At 28.9% G+C, this 23,723-nt stretch overlaps 1 protein-coding gene across 1 annotated transcript in view; it reads left to right on the top strand.

Annotated features, from left to right (window-relative positions):
• Positions 1 to 23,723, top strand: part of LOC142222260 (uncharacterized) — a 287,823-nt gene that overhangs the window by 146,488 nt on the left and 117,612 nt on the right. Inside the window, exons 13-14 of the mRNA XM_075292293.1 lie at positions 4,676 to 4,709; positions 9,158 to 9,401. Coding sequence (XP_075148408.1) covers positions 4,676 to 4,709; positions 9,158 to 9,401 — 278 coding nt within the window. The remainder of the gene's footprint in view (positions 1 to 4,675; positions 4,710 to 9,157; positions 9,402 to 23,723) is intronic.

Here is a 23,723-nt window from a genome sequence, read left to right on the forward strand (position 1 = left end):
ATTTTGATAAAATTTTCTATAGAATTAAAATTTTGACAAAATTTTCTATAGAAATAAAATTTTACCAAAAATTTCTATAGAAATAAAATTTTGGCAAAAATTTCTATAGAAATAAAATTTTGATAACACTTTCTAAAGAAATAATATTTTGAAGAAATTTTATGTAGACCCCCTAACGAAATTTCTTAGTTGCGCTCATGTAAATATGCCATCAACATCGTTCACCTCAATTGGCCCCTTCCACCTTTAAAATTCCCCCTTTATAAAGACTAACCCCAAGTTATTTAATATTCCCTTTGATGTTGCTTCTATGGCGATGAAATCTCCCAACGAATATTTTATGAAATTTTATATTTTTCACAAATGAAATGTCACGTTTGTTTTTTTTTCCAACTTCCACTTGGATTGCGTTTTGTCCAAAGGTGTTAGAATTGAAATGTTATAACATTTTATGTGGAAATTGTGAATAAAGTAGAAACATAGAGCGGAAATGAATACATATACACATGATACTCACATAACTCGGAAAAATTGAATAATTCATGTGAAATGTCAATGTGTTTGGGGTATTGGGGTGTATCAGTCAGCAAAGTGTTCAGTTTTTTGTTTTTCGCACTGCTGTTTGGATAACGTGAGAGCGAAGCAAACGGCTGTTTTAGCCATCCCTGTCAGTATAGTTCCATAAACTCTTCCATCTAACAATCACAATAAAATTCAAAGTGCAAAGGAAACACTGGAATTAGTTTTTTTTTATATACAGTGAAACATCACAGAAATGAATAACCATGGTGGCCTAATTTTTTTCACATTTGGTGGGTTACTTTTAATGGTATAGTATAGGATACGTCTCACGAAAATTGACTACTTTTAAGAGTTGTCCGATTTTTCAGAGTTTCCGAGTTTGAGTTAACAAACGTCTCACGAAAATTGTCCACTTTTGAGAGGTGTCCATTTTTTCCATGTTCGAGAGGTTTCACTGTATTTTTCTGTTTATTTGTTTTTGTTTTTTTTTCATCTAAAAATAAATTTCACATATGATGACAGTGAGCTAAAATTTGAAAACTAAATATAAATCTTTATATATAGAGTAACTGGCATATAATGTAACAAAGTAAAGTATTATCAACTATACCCAATGGTATAGTTGATAATTTATAAAAATGCACTTACCAGCTAGCATTTTTATAAATTAATTAATACAAAATTAATTAATAAATAAATAAAAATATCAATCATTATTGAGTGAAACCTCCCAAAAGTGAACACCCATGGTAGCCTAAATTTTTGTTCACATTTGGGAGTTGTCCACTTATGAGAGTCTAATTTCAATGGGATGATATAGAAAACGACTCACGAAAATTGTCCACCTTTGAGAGGTATCTGCTTTTCGAAGTACCCAAGTTTGGGAGGTTTCACTGTGTTTTGTTCATTATTTTTAAAAGTTTATGGTCTCAAAAATTTTCGGAAATAACATGAAATTTTAGAATCAGTTTAGATTGGTTCAAATTGGCTACCTTTGGTACGATTTATAGCCTTCAAACGGCATTTAAAACAATCACGCGTTGCACGAAACTGGTTTCTTGGTATTTTGGTACATTTTTGGCAAAACTTGGTCTTGAGATGGCTCAAAATGTTTCAGGGGCAAAAGACCAACGGATTAAGATCCGGAGACTTTGGTGGCCGTTTTGCGGTAGAAATGAAGCGAGAAACCTTCATTTTAAGCCATTCTTGGGCTAGCACAATAGTCCACCGCATAGAGATCCGGAGATTTTGTTGGCCATAAAATGTTGACGGTAAAAAATAAGCTAAAAATATTCTCTTTAAATCATTCTTGGTTGACGAATGCTGAGTGGTATGATGAGGAATCAATGGATGAGAAAATTTTCTATAGAAATAAAATTTTGACAAAATTGTCTGTAGAAATAAAATTTTGACAAAATTGTCTGTAGAAAATAAAATTTTCGAAAATTTTTAGATAGAAATACAATTTTGACAAAATTTTCTATAGAAATAAAATTTTCGGAAATTTTTCTATAGAAATAAAATTTTTGAAAATTTTCCTATAGAAATAACATTTGTGGAAATTTTTCTATAGAAATACAAAATTTTTTATAGAAATAAAATTTTGAGAAAATTTTCTAAAGACTAAAATTTTGACAAAATTTTCTACAAAAATTAAATTTTGACAAATTTTTCCATGGTCTGCACAAAAAATGTTTGACCTGTCATTACGACATTTTCCCATTAATATTCGGCATTTTTTTATACCCTCCACCATAGAATGGGGGGTATATTAACTTTGTCATTCCGTTTGTAACACATCGAAATATTGCTCTAAGACCCCATAAAGTATATATATATATATATATATATATATATATATATTCTCTGGGTCGTGGTGAAATTCTGAGTCGATCTGAGCATGTCCGTCCGTCCGTCTGTTGAAATCACGCTAACTTCCGAACGAAACAAGCTATCGACTTGAAACTTGGCACAAGTAGTTGTTATTGATGTAGGTCGGATGGTATTGCAAATGGGTCATATCGGTCCACTTTTACGTATAGCCCCCATATAAACGGACCCCCAAATTTGGCTTGCGAGGCCTCTAAGAGAAGCAAATTTCATCCGATCCGGGTGAAATTTGGTACATGGTGTTAGTATATGGTCTCTAACAACCATGCAAAAATTGGTCCACATCGGTCCATAATTATATATAGCCCCATATAAACTGATCCCCAGATTTGACCTCCGGAGCCTCTTAGAGGAGCAAAAGTCATCCGATCCGATTGAAATTTAGTACGTGGTGTTAGTATATGGTATCTAACAACCATACAAGAATTGGTCCATATCGGTCCATAATTATATATAGCCCCCATATAAACTGATCCCCAGATTTGACCTCCGGAGCCTCTTAGAGGAGCAAAATTCATCCGATCCGGTTGAAATTTGGTACGTGGTGTTAGTATATTGTCTTTAACAACCATGCAAGAATTGGTCCATATCGGTCCATAATTATATATAGCCCCCATATAAATCGATCCCCAGATTTGTCCTCCGGAGCCTCTTGGAGGATCAAAATTCATCCGATCCGGTTGAAATTTGGAACATGGTGTTAGAATGTGGTCTCTAAGAAACACGCAAGAATTGGTCCATATCGGTCTATAATTATATATAGCCTCCATATAAACCGTTCCCCAGATTTGATCTCCGCAGCCTTTTGGAGAAGCAAAATTCATCCGATCCGGTTGAAATTTGCAACGTGGTGTTAGTATAAGGCCGCTAATATCCATGCCAAAATTGGTCCGTATCGGTCTATAGTTATATATAGCCGATCCCCAATCACACAAAAGTTGGTCCATATCGGTTCATAATCATGGTTGCCACTCGAGCCAAAAATAATCTACCAAAATTTTATTTCTATAGAAAATTTTGTCAAAATTTTATTTCTATAGAAAATTTTGTCAAAATTTTATTTCTATAGAAAATTTTGTCAAAATTTTATTTCTATAGAAAATTTTTTCCAAATTCTATTTCTATAGAAAATTTTTTCCAAATTTTAATTCTATAGACAATTTTTTCCAAATTTTATAGAAAATGTTGTCAAAATTTTATTTTGTCAAAATTTTATTTATTTATTTATTTTTATGTGGTATATATTACGGAGTTAGGAAGTTTTAAGATACCTTGCCATCGGCAAGTGTTACCGCAACCCAAGTAATTCGATTGTCGGTGACAGTCTTCAGTAGAAGTTTCTACGTTATCCATGGTGGGGGGTACATAAGCTTCGGCCTGGCCGAACTTACGGCCGTATATACTTGTTTTTTGTACACAAACTGTTCAAATTGAAATGTCTTAACTGGCCACTTTCGTGTAAGCGAAGCAAACTCCTTGGCTCTTTTCAGTCTAACTAGTTTGTTCTTCTTTGAGCTCTTGCACACCCAGAGAAGGAATATGATCAGCATGTTTCAAGAGCAAAATATTCTTTTCGGACATGTTTGTCCCAAAAAAAAAAACAGTATGCTCTCCAAAAATGTTTGAGGTTATCATATTCTTTTTCAGCTTGCACTTTTTAATAATAACATAAGCAGCAATGAGAAAGGATGAGCGTCTGGACTGAAGCCAAAGTGAAGTCAATATGAACTTGAGGACTATCACCTCAACCTCAATAAAAACTAAATTCAAGAAGGCTCTGAATATACTATTTTCAATATTTCCATAACCGAAAAATGCTTTGGCATAAATGTATTTTTATCGAATGATACTAATTGATTGATTGATCGATGAATACATAACGAAATTTAATTTTACAAACAGATAAACTTTTTGCCCACAGTGGTAGCTATATATCGCTCGATTTTGACATATTTGACTATAGTACTCGCATCGACCATGCTCTGTTCATAACCGAGCATGGTATGATGATTATTTATAAGAATTCATACCTCTAAGTTTATTCACATATTCAATATTTCTATTCCACTGTCAAATTCAATTTTCTAAAAATTTTTTCTGGCATATACATCCATCCATCCATTTTCTCCATATAGCTAAAGAGTTGCGACGAACTTTATATTTTCTGTCAACATTTTCCAAAGTCCCATTTTTTACACATTCATATATCCACTTCTACCATATTTTATAGTAATATTTTTTTCTCTTTATTTTCTATTTCTAGGTAGTGGAGGTTATAAATCATCAGATAAAGACAGGTAAGTTTCCACACGAAAAAAAAAACAACAAAAACACTCCTGAATATAGAATACAAATTCTTTGTAAAACTCAACAAAAAAATAATAATAACTCACAGTTCCCGGTCAAAGTGAATAAAATACAAAATTTACTACACGTGCTCTAGTATGGAGATTGAGAGAATTTTTTAGGGGGAAATGGGTGGACTCTCTTTCGCTTTGACCACTTTGACCAATAGCAACAGGTGTTTCTGGGTTGTTGATGTTTATGATTGTGTATGTGAGAGATTAAGAGGGTATAGAGAACAAAAAATATGACCATAATTTAAATGACTGTGCTTTTTTTGTATATGTGTAGGGATGCCCATTGGAAAAAATTTAAATATTATGTGAATGGGTAAGTCCATAAAAATTGATACACCCACAAAATATGGACAAACTATTGGCGACCATGGATGTCTACTTCTGGAAGGTATCACTATAATATATTGGGATTTTCCATTTTTATCATTGACATCCCTATTTAATACGGGATTTTATAGATACCTCGTATAGCAAAACATTTTTACTGCACCACCAACTCTTTTGTCTATATTGTGATGGTGGCATTAAGGCTAGGGGTTTTTTGTGTAACCTCTATACTTTGCTTTAAACCAATACAACAAAGTTGCAAGGATATCCTCTTCATTTGCAATATGTTGCCTTAAAAATTTCTCTACTACTTTTATCTGGTTCTCTTAAACATTTTGTACTTTCGCACGTTATGGCGTGTGAAAAATGCCAATGGAATATAACGCAAAACTATAAACTTTCTACAATAATTCATTTGTATGGGGAATTTTGAATAGAGAGAGAGAGGAAAGAAAAAACAACATTGATCCTTGGGAATATAAAACTACCACAAACGGCAGATGGCAATACATAAAGCGGTTACAAAGCATGAAAAAAAGCTTTGAAGTTGAATACTTTGAGGCTTTGTGTTCTCCAAAAGCCCTTGCAAATTTAAAAATCTCATGGGTATTTAATATTGTTAATAAAAACTATTAAAAACATACCTCATGTATTTACATATTCAATGGTAACATAGACAAAGGTATGGCAATTGAAATGAAATTAATTAGTAAACACTGCCCTAAGCTTCTTACTTTTTCCTAGAGATTGGAGAAAGGTTGGACAGAGAGAAATATGAAAGAAAATAGAATCGACAAGCGCCGGTTGATAAAAACGAAGAGGGAGCGACTATCGGTTGTTAAAAATAACATCAAATTTTATAATCAGTTTCATTGGCTACATGTTATAGAAAATTTTGTAAACATTTTATTTTTACAGAAAAATTTGTCAAAATTGTATCTCTAGAGAATATTTTGACAAGATTTTATTTCTATAAAAATTTTGTCAACATGTTATTTCTATAGAATATTTTGTCACAATTTTATTTCTTTAGAAAATTTTGTTAAAATTTTATTTCTCTAGGAAATTTTGTCAAAATTATATTTCTATAGAATTTTTTTTCAAAATTTTATTTCTACAGAAAATTTTGTCAAAATTTTATTTCTATAGAACATCTTGTCAAAATTTTATTTCTATGGAAAATTTTGTCAAAATTTTATTTCTACAGAAAATATTGTCCAAATTTTATATCTATACAAATTTTGTCAAAATTTTATTTCTATACAAATTTTGTTAAAATTTTATTTCCATTGAACATTTTGTCAAAATTTTATTTCTATAGGAAATTTTGTCAAAATTATATTTCTAGAGAATATTTTGACAAAATTTTATTTCTATAGAAAATTTTATTTCTACAGAAAATATTGTCCAAATTTTATTTCTACAGAAAATATTGTCCAAATTTTATTTCTAAAAAAAATTTGTCAAAATTTTATTTCTATACAAATTTTGTTAAAATTTTATTTCCATAGAAAATTTTGTCAAAATTTTATTTCTATAGGAAATTTTGTAAAAATTATATTTCTAGAGAATATTTTGACAAAATTTTATTTCTATAGAAAATTTTGTAAAAATTGTATAAATATAGAAAATTTTATTTCTACAGAAAATATTGTCCAAATTTTATTTCTATAAAAATTTTGTCAAAATTTTATTCCTATACAAATTTTGTTAAAATTTTATTTCCATTGAACATTTTGTCAAAATTTTATTTCTATAGGAAATTTTGTCAAAATTATATTTCTAGAGAACATTTTGTCAAAATTTTATTTCTATAGAACAGTTTGTCAAACTTCTATTTCTATAGAAAATTTTGTTAAAATTTTATTTCTATAGAACATTTTGTCAAAATTTTATTTTTATAGAAAATTTTGTCAAAATTTTATTTCTACAGAAAATTTTGTCAAAATTTATTTCTATAGAAAATTTTGTCGAAATTTTATTTCTATAGGATATACTGTCAAAATTTTATGTACACAGAAAATTTTGTCAAAATTTTGTTTATATGGAAAGTTTTGTGCAAAATTTTGTTTACATGGAAAGTTTTGTACAAAAATTTTATTTCTATAGGAAATGTTGTCAAATTTTTATTTCTATAGAAAATTTTGTTAAAATTTTACTTCTATAGAACATTTTATCAAAATTTTATTTCTATAGAACATTTTGTCAAAATTTTATTTCTATAGAAAATTTTGTCAAATGTTTATTTCTATAAAAACATTTTTCAACATTTTATTTTTTAGAAAATTTTTTCAAAATTTTATATCTATAGAAAATTTTGTCAAAATTTTATTTCTATAGAAAATTTTGTTAAAATTTTATTTCTATAGAAAATTTTGTTACAATTTTATTTCCACTGAACATTTTGTCAAAATTTTATTTCTATAGAAAATTTTGTCAAAATTTTATTTCTACAGAAAATTTTGTCAAAATTTTATTTCTACAGAAAATTTTGTCAAAATTTTATTTCTACAGAAAATATTGTCAAAGTTTTATTTCTACAGAAAATATTGTCAAAATTTTATTTCTATAGAATATTTTGTCAAAATTTTATTTCTATAGAACATTTTGTCAAAATTTTATTTCTTTAGAAAATTTTGTTAAAATTTTATTTCTGTACAGAATTTTTTCAAAATTTTATTTCTATAGAAAATTTTTTCAAAATTTTGTTTCTATAGAAAATTTGCCAAAATTTTATTTCTACAGAAAATATTGTCAAAATTTTATTTCTATAGAAAATTTTGTCAACATTTTATTTCTATAGAACAGTTTGTCAAACTTCTATTTCTATAGAAAATGTTGTCAAAATTTTATTTCTATAGATAATTTTGTCAAAATTTTATTTTTATAGAAAATTTTGTAAAATTTTATTTCTATAGAAAATTCTGTCAAAATTTTATTTCCATTGAACATTTTGTCAAAATTTTATTTCTATAGGAAATTTTGTAAAATTATATTTCTAGAGAATATTTTGTCAAAATTTTATTTCTATAGGAAATTTTGTAAAATTTTATTTCTATAGAAAATTTTATCAACATTTTAATTCTATAGAAAATTTTGTCAAAATTTTATTTCTATAGAACATTTTGTCAAAATTTTATTTTTATAGAAAATTTTGTCAAAATTTTATTTCTATAGAAAATTTTGTCAAGATTTTATTTCTATAGAAAATTTTGTCAAAATTTTATTTCCATAGAAAATTTTGTTAAACTTTTATTTCCATTGAACAGTTTGTCAAAATTTTATTTCTATAGAATATTTTGTCAAAATTTTATTTCTATAGAAAATTTTGTTAAACTTTTATTTCCATTGAACATTTTGTCAAAATTCTATTTCTATAGAAAATTTTGTCAAAATTTTATTTCCATAGAAAGTTTTGTCAAAATTGTATTTCTATAAAAAATGCTGTCAAAATTTTATTTCTATAGAACATTTTGTCAAAATTTTATTTCTTTAGAATTTTTTGTCAAAATTGTATTCTATAGAAAATTTTGTCAAAATTTTATTTCTATAGAAAATTTTGTTAAAATTTTATTTCTATAGAAAATTTTGTTACAATTTTATTTCCACTGAACATTTTGTCAAAATTTTATTTCTACAGAAAATATTGTCAAAGTTTTATTTCTACAGAAAATATTGTCAAAATTCTATTTCTATAGAACATTTTGTTAAAATTTTATTTCTTTAGAATTTTTTGTCAAAATTGTATTCTATAGAAAATTTTGTCAAAATTTTATTTGTAAAAAAATAGAAAATTTTGTCAAATTTTTATTTCTACAGAAAATATTGTCAAAATTCAAGTTCTTTGGAAAATTTTGTCCAAATTCGATTAGATTAATTTAGATTTTAATTCTGAAATTGAAAAAAAAAAATTCAGTTAAAAATCAATTGCATCAATTAATTTCATTATTGAAAGCAAACAAAGTAATTTTTCTGGGTTGAAAATGTTTTTAATTCTTATCACAATTTCTATAAATCTTACTTTCATTTCATTTTCTCTACCTCTGTCTCTCCCATAGTGAAAAAGCCGATTTGAAATCTCGTTCGGATAGTACAAGTGGTGGACCCCCAGGCGATTCCATATACACCACTCCTGCAGGATTTCATCATCAGCAACAACAACATCAGCAACAGCAACAACAAAATCAAACGCAACAACAGTTGCAACAACAACAACATCATCAACAATTGGCTGCTGCGGCAGCTGCGGCCATAGCAGCCAATAATCATCATCATGCTGGATTAGGACAAGGATCACCCGAAGCAATGAAGGTACGAATGGCTGCAATGATATTACAGCCACCCACTAGGGTCTAGCAGGCAATAAATCCGAAATCAAGTAACAATATTAATAATAATAACAATAAAAACAATAATAATAATAATGACAATGACAGTAATGACGATAATGACGAAAACATTGACGCTGAAAGAAACCAAGAACAACAGCACCACTCAAATTATGATGCAAATGAAGAAAAACGACATAGTGATGAGAAAACTGTAAAATTGACTGAATCCAATACAAATACATTGACATTAGGTGATACAACAACGACAACATCAACAACAACAATGACTAATCCAGAGCCTATAGCTCCATGTAATATAAATCAAAATACTCCCGAAACAGAAATGACAACAACAACCACACTAACCGATTTGAATTTATTGACGACAACAAACACAACAACAGCAATGACCTTAGATGATAGTATGGAAACAGATATGACAACAACATTAGCCAATAACAATACACAGTTTGTTATCTATACATCATTAGCTACAGCTACAGCCACAACAACATCAACAACTACATGCTCTTCTCTCAATAACATTAACACTACTCACTCACCACCAGCACCAACTATGGTAACAGCTACTGTTACTGCTACCACTACAGCTGGGGGCCTAATAACAGCCACTGTAAGTGGTGTGGCCTCTAACGGGTTATTATCCCCTTTTAGTGATGCAAATGCAAGGGGTAAACAACAACATAAAAATATTTTTCAAATTGGCGATAATCAAGATAATAATGGAAAATTATCAAACCAAATAAATAGCAGCATTAACAGTGATTTAATCAATGTAGTTAGCCTAAAAGATACGCATAAAGATAAGGATATAAAATTATTAAATAATTTAGATATAAACGAAACAGAAAAAGAAAAAGAAGAGGAAAATAATGTTGGCGTAACATTATCAGAGAATAAATCTGAGATAAAGAGTAAACAAAATCTCTTGGATTTAGGGGAAACTTCCCAAAATAATATGGTCTCTAAAGTTCCGGAATTACAATACTTGGATAAGGATTTAAAAATGCTTTTACAAAAAATTCCTATAAATAATCCATTCTATCGTTTTCACAAACAATCAGCCTCATTTCGTGATAGCACCTCTACGGCTCAGAGTATGGCTGCTGAAATGGGTATGAATATGGATATGATGAATTCGATTACCACCACAAATTCCAATAAAACGTCCTTTATGTGTTTAGCCTATAATATAAGAAAAATTAAGTCTGATACGGATTTATGTAAAACTAATGTAAATGTTAAATTTATCAATAATAATATTGTAGTTGTAGCAAATACTAATACACGTAATGATAATACCAAACAAAATCGTATAAAGTCGCAAAGTAAATCCTTAAAATTAAGAAATAAATTAAATCAAAATTTAGATTGTAAGTCACAACAACAAATGCATATGCAAGAGGACCCTGGCTCCAATGGCCAGCAGGTTTTTAAACCCAACGATTTTAATAACAGTACGGTTATAACGAATCCTTTTTCCATATTTCATGATGATGAGACTCAACTGACATTAACCGTGGATAAGCGACTACGTTGTGCTTCTTCGGCCAGTAGAAGAATATCGAAGAAAACAGGACCTTTGGCTGCCCCCCTGGGGCCAATAGCAACGGGTGCCAGCCCTGCTTTACTACCTTCTACTAGACCTTATATGAGTCATAGCCATTTGGCAAATGCCAATAATTATCATCATTTATATGGAGTACCCATAAAACGTTTTGAGAGACAAGATTTCCCAGCCGGACATCCGGAAGATCCGAGGAAACAGAAAAAATCCAAAATGCCTTCATCGTCGTCATCGTCCAGTGTATTTAAACAAATATCGCTGAGAAAGTCGAGTCATCAAAATTCAGCCTCCATAACAAATATTAATCATGCCATAGGTCTATTGCCCCCAAATTCTGCCGGGGGTCCTCATCTAAAGAAATTAAAAATTTCCTATCCCGATCGTACTCATTCCATGGCCAATTCCATAACATCATCTTCCTCCTCCAGTAATACAGTGGCCGTAAATCATAAAAATACCTATTTCTCCAAATTACAAGCCAAAACCAAACAGGGTTTGCAAAAACTCAAAGAAAAATGTCGTCAATTAAATCAGGGTTCATCATCATTGCCTTCAGCCCATCACCATACGGGGACGATGAATCGTAATAGCGGATCCATGAATTTTAAAAGCATAACCAAAGTGGAAAGTTTTCGTTTTATTAGCGATAAAGATCACATAAGAAATTATGAGACAAAATGTTTGGCGGCCTATCATCAGGATGCCGGGGCCATAGTAAGTAATCAAAAAACCCCAGGACCTTTATATAAGTCCTACAAATCGGAATTGGATCTATCGAAAAATCTCAATTATTTGGAAAGTTATCTACAGCAAAATTTTGACAACAAACAAATTGCGGCCCAATCGGTAGGAAGATCTCAGGGCCAAAGAATTCGTAGGGCTTTCCATCAAATGCCTCCTCATTCCTCGTCATCATCCAATGAATCGAGTAGTAATGATAGACCCCATCAAAGATCTCAATCGATTGGTGAAAGTCCCAAGAAATTAAATCATAAAAATAATTATGAAAATATTAATCCCAGTTTAGTGCAAACAACAACACTCAAACAAACAGAGTCTTGTAGTAGCTCAGATTATGCTTCGGTATTTAGTGCCAATTATGGAATACCATTGAGTAACAATACCAAAGGAAGTTTGGATGAAAGTTTAAGCATTAAACACAAAAAGACTGATAATCATATAACAAAAAATGGTCCTTCGACTATGCCAACTGATGATGATGCCGATGATGGTGGTAAAATCTCTGCGACAAATATCCAACAATTAAGATATGAACATCCAAAAATGTCTGAATATATATTTGAGCAAAAATCCCCTAAATTGCTAAAAACGAAAATCAACCAAAGATTGAATTCCCAAGATTTAATGGCCTTGGAAATTAATGAAGAGAATAGAGAACTTTGCGCAGATGATGCTGACGAAGATGATGATGAATTGTCTTATAATGAACAATTACTGAGGATATGTAATAATAAGGAGCAATTATTATATGATCCTGAATATCCTACCCTTCTACCAGATCATGATATGGATCGCAATAATGTTCGTATCCTTATTAATAATTCCGAAGGGTTTGATGATGATTGGTATCTCAGCCACTCTGAAACTGATAACCTTTCCGAGGTGGCCTTTTATCAATCTCTCAATGATCAATTACAACATGAAATGGAAGAGCCTTTAAATCGTAACTATGATCCTTTTGATTATAGTAAATCCTTACAGACTTCCTATGAAGAGCCCGCCATGGCTTATGACAAGGAATTATATCCTTTTCTGAATCACGAAAATGATAGAGCGATAGACAATGAAACTGATGATGATCATCAACTTCTTAGTCATAGAGATCGTTTATATCAACAAAGATCTGCAACGCGATTGAAACATACTACTGCCCCTCAAAGAAGTCCTTTGGGTTATGATCCTTATGATGCCAATCTAGCAGATTTAGGTGAAAAATCCTATTATGGTCCTTCGGCAGATAATAGCCTAAATGGTTATAATATGGCCAATGCTGCCTATAAACCCTATCAAAATAAAACCTCACTCTCCAATTCTTCTTCATCGACATCATCCATACATCAACAACAACAACTGTATGCCCATCATAAATATCCCAATACGGGATATCATAAAACGCTAACATCACCTTCGGCCTATGCCAATAATCCCACCTATAATGTAGGAAATTCTCCTAGCCTAAGTATGACCACCTCAAATCCCTCAAATCCCTCCCATATAAGAAGGCCCTCGAATACCTCCAATACTTCCTCATCGGATAATTTTGATAATTTTATACATTCACGTTCCACAAAACATCCAGCCCCTTCTTCGGCTACGGCAAATAGTAAAAGGTCTTCCTATTACAATCAACGATCCCCAAATGGTTTGGGTACCCATAGTCCCCTAGCCTCAACAGCTACTACCACACCACCCATGAATATTTTAAATTTCTATGGTAGTCCCAATACCACAATAACTAATAGTGGTGTAGCCCCGCTACAAACTCCGGACAGTGGTAGTAGTATGCCATGTTATAGTGTACCCCATAAAATGAATTCCTCATCATCATCGTCAAATCATTCATCGAAGTTATCGAATTCTTCATCAAACTCTACCACGTCATCAACGCATGCAAGCCATAATTTGAATTCTCATCTAATAAATGGTCCTCCCTATCAAAATTCGGGGCCTGGGACTCCAGGAATGGTTGCTGCTGCTGCTCTTCCTCCTCCATCTACATCATCATCGTTATCATCGCAGTCATCTAATGCCACAATGACACAAATGAATTTATCTAAATTGTACAATAACCCCATAACAAGCAACATCAACAATATGGCCAACATTAACTCTATTGCTGTCGCAGGAGGAGGCGGCGGCGGAGGAGGTATGACATCAACAACAACAACCGGTGTCAATGCCATGGGCGGTGCCGCAGCTGCTGTAGGCACCTCTACCGCACATTTATCCTCATCATATCCTTACGAGAAACGTGATAAATTTATATTAGAATATGAATGTTAGCAATTTATATTTGATGTTAAATTTGTGAAATATTTCAGCAATGTATCTCATAGCCGTCTCATTATTATGCCTTGTGTGTTATTGTTTTATTCGTTTGCTGAAATTGCTTAAGGGGCCCATTAACTATTGCTGGCAAGAAAAATTTGAAAAAAAAAACGACCCTATGAATTTTTTTTCTTCAAAATTCTATTATAATAAAAAACAAAGAAACATATGGTTCGGAATTATTAATACCATGCATTATGCTCACAGTTGCCACATTTGGTAGAATTCTACTAAAAATATTAGATTTTTTACTGTTTGGTAGATTGGTAGAATTTGCGATGTTTTGGTAGAGTTTGCAAAATATTCCTCTCCAACTAAGAGGCATTACACAAATGTTTAATAGTAATAAAACAATAAAATTTAAAAAAAATTGTCTATAGAAATTTTCTATAATAATAAAAATTTCCTATAGAAATAAAATCTTGATAAAATTTTCTATAGAAATAAAATTTTGACAAAATTTTCTATAGAAATAAAATTTTGACAAAATTTACTATAGAAATAAAATTTTGACAAAATTTTCTATGGAAATAAAATTTGGAGATAATTTTCTATAGAAATAAAATTCTGAAAAAAATTTCTATAAAAATAAAATTTTGACAAAAGTTTATATAGCTATAAAATTTTGAAAAAATTTTCTATAGAAATAAAATTTTGACAAAATTTTCTATAGAAACAAAATTTGGAGATAATTTTCTATAGAAATAAAATTCTGAAAAAATTTCTATAAAAATAAAATTTTGACAAAAGTTTATATGGCTATAAAATTTTGACAAAATTTTCAATAGAAATAAAATTTGGAGATAATTTTCTATAGAAATAAAATTCTGAAAAAAATTTCGATAGAAATAAAATTTTGACAAAATTTTCTATAGAAATAACATTTTGAGAAAAATTTTCTATAGAATTAAAATTTTGAGAAAAATTTTCTGAAGAAATAAAATTTTATATATAAATAAAATTTTGACAAAATTTTCTATATAAACGAAATTTTGACAAAATTTTTTTATATGAATAAAGTTTTGAAAAGATTTTCTATAGACATAAAATTTTGACAAAATTTTCTATAACTATACAATTTTGACAAAATTGTCTATAGCTATAAAAGTTTGACAAAATCTTTTATAGAAAGAAAACTTGGAGAAAAATTTTATATAGAAATAACAATTTGACATAATTTTCTATACAAATAACATTTTGAGAAAATTTCTATAGAAACACAATTTTGACAAAATTTTCTTTAAAAATAAAATTTTGAGAAAATTTTCTATAGAAATAAAATTTGGAGATAATTTTCTATAGAAATAAAATTCTGAAAAAATTGTCTACAAAAATAAAATTTTGAAAAAATTTTCTATAGAAATAAAATTATGACAAAATTTTCGTTACAAATAAAATTATGACAAAATTTTCTTGACAAAATGTTCTATAAAATAAAATTTTGACAAAATGTTCTATAGAAATTTACTATAGATTGGGAGCCACCGTGGTGCAATGGTTAGCGTGCCCGCCTTGCATACACGAGGTCGTGAGTTTGATTCCTGCTTCGACCGAACACCAAAAGTTTTCTACATCAGTAATGCTGGTGACATTTCTGAGGGTTTCAAAGCTTCTCTAAGTGGTTTCACTGCAATGTGGAACGCCGTTCGGACTCGGCTATAAAAAAGGAGGTCCCTTGTCATTGAGCTTAACATGGAATCGGGCAGCACTCAGTGATAAGAGAGAAGTTCACCACTATGGTATCACAATGGACTGAATAGTCTAAGTGAGCCTGATACATCGGGCTGCCACCTAACCTACTATAGAAATAACATTTTGAGAAAAATTTTCTATAGAAATAAAATGTTGACTAATTTTTCTATAGAAATAAATTTTTTTTTATTCAAATAAAATTTTGACAAAATTTTCTACACAAATAAAATGTTGGCAAAATTTTCCATAAAAATAAAATTTTGACAAACTTTTCTATACAAATAAAATTTTGACAAGATTTTCTATAGAAATAAAATTTTGACAAAATTTTCTATAGAAGTACAATTTTGACAAAATTTTCTTTACAAATAAAATTATGACAAAATTTTCTTTACAAACAAAATTATGACAAAATGTTCTTTAGAAATAAAATTTTGACAAAATTTTCTATAGAAATAAAATTTTAAGAAAATTTTCTATAGAAATAAAATTTTGACAAAATTTTCTTTACAAATAAAATTATGACAAAATTTTCTTTACAAACAAAATTATGCCAAATTGTTCTATAGAAATAAAATTTTGGCAAAATTTTCTATAGAAATAAAATTTTTAGAAAATTTTCCATAGAAATAAAATTTTGACAAAATTTTCTTTACAAATAAAATTATGACAAAATTTTCTTTACAAACAGAATTATGACAAAATGTTCTCTAGAAATAAAATTTTAAGAAAATTTTCTATAGAAATAAAATTTTGACAAAATTTTCTTTACAAATAAAATTATGACAAAATTTTCTTTACAAACAAAATTATGACAAAATTTTCTATAGAAATAAAATTTTGACAAAATTTTCTTTACAAATAAAATTATGACAAAATTTTCTTTTCAAACAAAATTATGACAAAATGTTCTATAAAAATAAAATGTTGACAAAATTTTCTATAGAAATAAAATTTTAAGAAAATTTTCTATAGAAAAAAAATTTTGAGAAAATTTTCTATAGAAATAAAATTTGGGAAAATTTTCTATAGAAACAAAATTTTGAAAGAATTTTCAATGGAAATAAAATTTGATAAAGTTTTCTATAGAAATAAAATTTTGACAAAATGTTCTACAGAAATAAAATTTTGACAAAATTTTCTATAGAAAAAAAATGTTAAGAAAATTTTCTATACAAATAAAATTTTGACAAAATTTTCTTTAAAAATAAAATTATGAAAAAATTTTCTTCACAAACAAACTTATGACAAAACGTTCTATAGAAATAAAATGTTGACAAAATTTTCTATAGAAATAAAATTTTAAGAAAATTTCCTTTAGAAAAAAAAATTAGAGAAAATTTTCTATATAAATAAAATTTTGAAAGAATTTTCTATAGAAATCAAATGTTGACAAAATTTTCTATAGAAATAACATTTTGACAAAATTTTTCTTTAGAAATAAAATTTTGACAACATTTTTTATATATTTTTTTTGTTGTAGTTTTTTGGTAGAAATTTCTACAAATTTTTTGTAGATTACCTTACGTTACGTTGCAATAAATTCATTTTTATAAATCATTCTATTCTTCTTTTTCTTCCCTTCAACGGATTATTTAATTTTTTGATTTTTCTTTTTTATTGTGGTAGCGTTTGATTTATGATAATTGGATAATGGATTTCTGGACGTTGTAGTGGTTATTGTGACTGGTGTTAGGCAATTAGGTTTTAAAATATTCTGCCTTGAGGCTTATAAACAATTTTTCTTTTCACAATTTAATGCTTAAATGAATGACCTACGCTTCAAGGCTTTTTTTAAGCTTTGTCATACCGACAGAATATAAATTTAAAAGACACGATGAGCAACATTTTGGAGAATTTCTAAAAAGAATTTGTTATGTCAATAGGATTTATGATTTCCATAAGACGAAATGAAAAGAATTTAAATGCTGTTATATGTCATGAACATTGACCAGAACATTATTGTAGTCTTGCATTAAATTCTAAGAGGATTATTGTGATAATCCTTATAGGCAATAAACTAAACAAACATTGAAAATTAATATTAGCTCCGCTATAAAATTAAATTGTTTTTGCAGTATTCAAATACGTTGTTTGTTTATCGTAGATAAGGATTAAAACAATAATATTTTTTAGTATATAATGCAGGACTATAATAATGTTCTGGTCAATGTTCAGGTTTCTAACAATGTTTAAATTCTTTTCATTTCTTATGAAAATCATAAATCACAATAACATCCTTAGAGTTTAACGCAAGGCTAGTTCAAGGAGAATCATATAACATTTGGGAGGAAAACAAAAATCGTTTTCCGTTCCCACTACCTCGAGGATGTTATCGTTCACAAAAACCCAAATTAAACATATGATAAATATTATTTTTATACCAAAGTATATAATGATATTGCTTATACGCCTCGAAATTTTAACTGAGCGTATGATTAATATTAATTTAATATTAATGATATCTAGAAACAAAACATTACTAATCTGAACGGAAATATGGATTTTTATATTATAGACATATCAAACGTAACATGGACTTACTTAATTTTAATGTTAAATGCCCAGTAATTAAAAAAAAAAGAAATCATTGCTTCTCGTATTGGAGATTCCCTTTGTTGTCATACGATAGCAGAAGTCAGTCTTGCATATTGGGGATTCCCTGTCCTATTGGAGATTCCCTTTATTCTCATACGATGGCGCAAATGTTACACTTGCATGTTTTCGAAGCCAACCCTAGAAGTTGGACTTGATATTCATTGGTACGCTGTTGGAACTTGGCTTTGTAACAGAAGCTCCTTATCACTAATGACAGGGAAGTACTAATTACTATAAAAAAGTTTTCCATGTTATCATGGAATATGGTATAAAAATTACGATATTGTGCTCATGAAATACATATCTGCTGGACCCCTAAACGTATGTGTATTTTTAATTTCTGTGCCAATACGTATACGCCCCATATGACAGAAAAATCAAACAAGCAATCTTAGCTAAAGACGGTAGTATGCCCTGAGCCCCAATAGTTATTATGTGTTTTGTATATGCAGAATTTGAATGTTCAAACCCTAGTAATTTCCAAAAAATCGGTGCTTGCCATATTAGAAATTCCCTTTTTTCTCATACGTTGACAGAAGTTATTCGAAGCCATCTCATCATCACTTGATATAATAGGCATGTAGTTATTGATATAAGAAAAGTATGCCAATTGATCTGGGAATATGGAATATTAAATACAATATTGTGCTCATTGAAGGCATATCGGTTGGACCATACAACGTATGAGTGTTATTATTTTCTGTGCTAATACTTATACGCCCCATATGACGAAAGAATCATACAAGAAAAAAAATCTATTTTAAATCTTAGTTAAAAACGGTGTTAGGTACTGAGCAGAGAATGAAGCCGCCGAGTAGCGCCGCCGATTTCAGCCGCCGCCGACCATTTCTTGCCAGCCGACGCCGCCGCCGAGCATGTCGACTCATCTCGACTCAAATTTAGCCGGCAATTAATCAAAAATATCGATTTAAATCAGCAAAATGTATTAATATTTGTCGTATATTTTACCCAAATTTTGAACCTCTCGCCCACAATCAATCAATTTCAAGCTGCGCTAATAATTTTGAACAAATTTAGCTCAGAAAATTTGAAAGAAATATAAATTTGATTGTAATATAGGTTGTACAACTAATCTCATTATCATTCGAATAACTTCAAATTGATTTTATAATGGATAATTGGCCGCCGCCGAAGAGTGTCAGCCGCCGCCGACAAAAATGGGTCGGTTTCATTCTCTGGTATGAAACCAAATAGTCAGTACCCTGTGCTCTGTATATGCAGAATGTTAATTTTCAAACACTAGTAATTTAAAAAATTCCAATGCCAATCATACTGGAGATTAACACGAAGATTTTTGTCAATCTGTGTAGATGTGAGAACGGAAAAGGCTTATATGAGATATGAGAGAAATTCACTTTTTTTCATACGAAGGCAGAAGTCATTCTTGCATGCCTTGAAAGACAAATCTAACAGTTGGGCTTCACATTGGCAAGCTGTTGGAACTCAGATAGCCAACAAAGATTTCTCATCACTTATGTTAAAATAGGAAAATATACGAAAAGTTCCCTATTTTATAATGGAATATGAAACACACCATAGCCCAAAATAATAATATAATAAATTTTCAATTATGTAACGGAATAAAAGAGCATAGAAGGTATTGACCATGATTGGTCTATTTTGACCACAAATTTGAAAGTCATCTATAGAGCAATGAAAATTCCTTTTTTTGTTTTTGTACATGTACATTCTTGAGTTTTTAATCAAAACTCCTTGGTGTCGTATAAGTGATAACAATAGATAACACTACGTATACGTATAGCTGCACAACCAATGTTTAATATTGATAATATTAACACTTATACGTCACCATGAACAATATTTTTAAAGTTAATTAATATTGAATATGTTTACGTACTATTTCCAGTAAAACATGTAAATAGTAAATCATTTCCAGTAAAAAAAAAGTGAATAAAAATAGATTTTATTATATTTGCTAAAATTAGCAGAATGTACGTGAATAACTCAACATCACTGAGTTTTTCAAACCATAATAAATTTTCAACTATGTAACAGAATAAAAGAGCATAGAAGGTATTAGCCACGATTGGTCTATTTTGACCAAAAATTTGACTGACACCTTTAAAGCATTGAAAATTCCCTTTTTTTGTTAATTTTTTATTTTTTGTCTCTATAACCTTACAAAGAATAACTAATTTTAATTAACTGTAAAATCAAAACAAACTTAATACCCTCCATTAAATAAAAATATATCCAGGGTCTTATATTCAAAATTTGGCTAAATATTAACCCCCATAGCATACATTTTCAATATCATTAACCACTTTCAAAATTAAAAACCAAAAGCTTAATGAAAAAAAAATATTTAGCAATGGCAAATAAAACAATAACAAACTCTTTTGTGTAAATCATATCTAACATATATGTAAAAAAAATCACAATCAAATGTTTTGTAATTTATATAAATATGTAAAATTCTCAATTCATTTATATTATATATATATATGTAAAATAAGTTATAATGGTTATATTATAAGAAAAACTATATAATTAACTATAATTACCCCCATAAAAAAACTAAAAACAAAAACAAAAAAACTGAATGCTACCAATTAACTAAAACCAATGTGGTGGCAACAAACAAACAAAAACCCAAAACAATATTATGGAAAATAGCAAAAACAAAAAAAAACTACATAAAAGGAAGATGAAGGAAAAATTATGTGAAATTTTCTGACAATAATGAGATTCAATTATAAATTTACTCTATATATAGATTGTTATAAACAAAAACTTTAGAAAATTACTGAAAACAAAAAACCTAACCATGCATTCAATTCAAATACAATTAAATTAAATCTATTTGTAATTATATGTACTTTATAGTAAATTCAAACTTACAGTAATAAAAAAGAAACAATCATCCATAAAACCTAAAAACACTTTAAACAATAAAATAGAAAAACCAGTGTATGATTATTATGAACCTATCGCCGGAAGAAATTAAAATAAATATCAAAGGATATAAGGAAACAAAAAACTCTACAAACAAATTATGCTAATGCCAATTCATATATGATTATTATTAATATATATTAACTAAATTAATAATTATAAACAATTATAATAACTAAGCACAAAAAAAAACAGACACAACCATTATTAATAATTTGCCCTATTAAGCTTTTGTAATTAATACAAAACGTTGTGCAAATCATTCCATTGTTCAAGTTTCCAGATAAAAAAAAATCAAAACCCTCCTGACAAATAGTAAATCATTAAATTTAATCATGGAGAAATCTGAAGGGATTTCTGAAATATATGCAATATAAATCGTAATTACAAACAAGGGATACAAATCATTGACCGCAATACCTTGATGTCGTATAAGTGATACGAATAAATAATAATGCGTATACATATAGCGGTACAACGGAATTTTAATATTGATAATATTAAAATTACCTATACGTCACCATGAACAATTTTTATTAAATTTAATTAATATTGGTTATATTTGTTTGTTTCAATGGATTTTACTCTCTTTGCTAAAATTAGCAGAATATACGCGAACGAATCTCATCATTGAGATTTTGAGTACAAAATACCTTCATAAATAACAATACGTATACGCAGTGTGGTACAACCGAATTTTAATATTGATAATAATATTACTTATACGTCACTATTAACAATATTATTAAAATTATTTAATCTTACGTACTTGAGTATTTTTCCAGTATAAATAATTTCCAGAAAAAAAAAACTTTAAAGTGAATAAAAATTGATTTTAGTTTTTTTTTTTTTGCTAAAATTAGCAGAATGTACGCGAAGGCCTGAAGATCATTGAGTTTTTAAATCAAACAACCTTAGTGTCGTATAAGTGATATGAATAAAAAAATATAACGTATACGCATAGCGGTACAACTGAATTTTAATATTGATAATATTAACACTTATACGTCACCATAAACAATATTATTAAATTTAATTAATATAGGATAAGTTTGCGTACTTTTCCAGTAAAAACTTGCAATAGTTACTATTTTCTGCTAAAATAAACAGAATGTACATCATTGAGTTTTTTTAAACCAAGATACATTGGTGTCATATAAGCAATAATAATAGATAACATTACGTATACGTATAGCGTTAGAACCAAATATTAATAATAATAATAATAACATTACTTATAAATCACCATGAACAATATTATTAAAGTTAATTAATAAATGGGTCTGTTTGCGTATTTTTCCACTATAAAAAAATATCCAAGATAACAATTATCCAAAGAGAGTTAAAATCCGTAAACAATTTCCAGTAAAAATTTGAATGTGAATAAAATTTGATTTTATTCCCTTTGCTAAAATTAGCAGAATGTACGCAAATGCTTTGTTTTTCAAACCATAATACCTTGGTATCGTATAAGTGATAATAATAGATAACAACGCGTATACGTATAACTGTACAACCCAATTTCAATATTGATATTAACATTACTTATACGTCACCATGAACAATATTTTTAAAGGTTGGTGCGCGTACTTTTGCAGTAAAAACATAATTTTAGTACCTTTGCTAAAATTATCCAAACGTATGCGAACGCCTTCTTGTACCACTTTATAATGAACTCAATGGCAGTTTTCAATGACTAATTATAGATAAATATGTGCTATGCCTTGCAAATTTTTGCTGTAAAAATTTTTGCAGGTAAAATATGCTACTTCATTTGAATTTCTCAAATGACAAAATTGATTTTCTCTTGTTTTCTGGCATTTCAGAGTAGGTTAGGTTAGATTAAAGTGGCAGCCCGATTAAGTTTCAGGCTCATTCAGACTATTCAGTCCATTGTGATACCACATTAACTAAAAGTACACACAAAATTTTTTTTCTGCTTCAATCACGAAATTAATTGATCCAATTAATTTTTAATTGAAATGTCTTCAATCACAGAAATGATGAATTTTGTTTTCCCAGCCCTAGGTGCGACATTTTTGTTTGTTTACCTAGCTATCTAGGTGCAAATAGGCCCCCATCAATTAAGACATTTTTAAAATTGAATGAATTTTCACCACATTTGTAATAAATTTTAATAATATTCAAGCGTGTATGTTAGGTTAGGTGGCAGTCCGATGTATCAGGCTCACTTAGACTATTCAGTCCATTGTGATACCACATTGGTGAACTTCTCTCTTATCACTGAGTGCTGCCCAATTCCATGTTAAGCTCAATGACAAGGGACCTCATTTTTATAGCCGAGTCCGAACGGTATTCCAAATTGCACTGAAACCACTTAGAGAAGCTTTGAAACCCTCAGAAATGTCACCGGCATTACTGAGGTGGGGTAATACACCGTTGAAAAAC

This window comes from Haematobia irritans, chromosome 1, assembly GCF_050003625.1.
Source record: "Haematobia irritans isolate KBUSLIRL chromosome 1, ASM5000362v1, whole genome shotgun sequence".
Taxonomy (NCBI): domain Eukaryota; kingdom Metazoa; phylum Arthropoda; class Insecta; order Diptera; family Muscidae; genus Haematobia; species Haematobia irritans.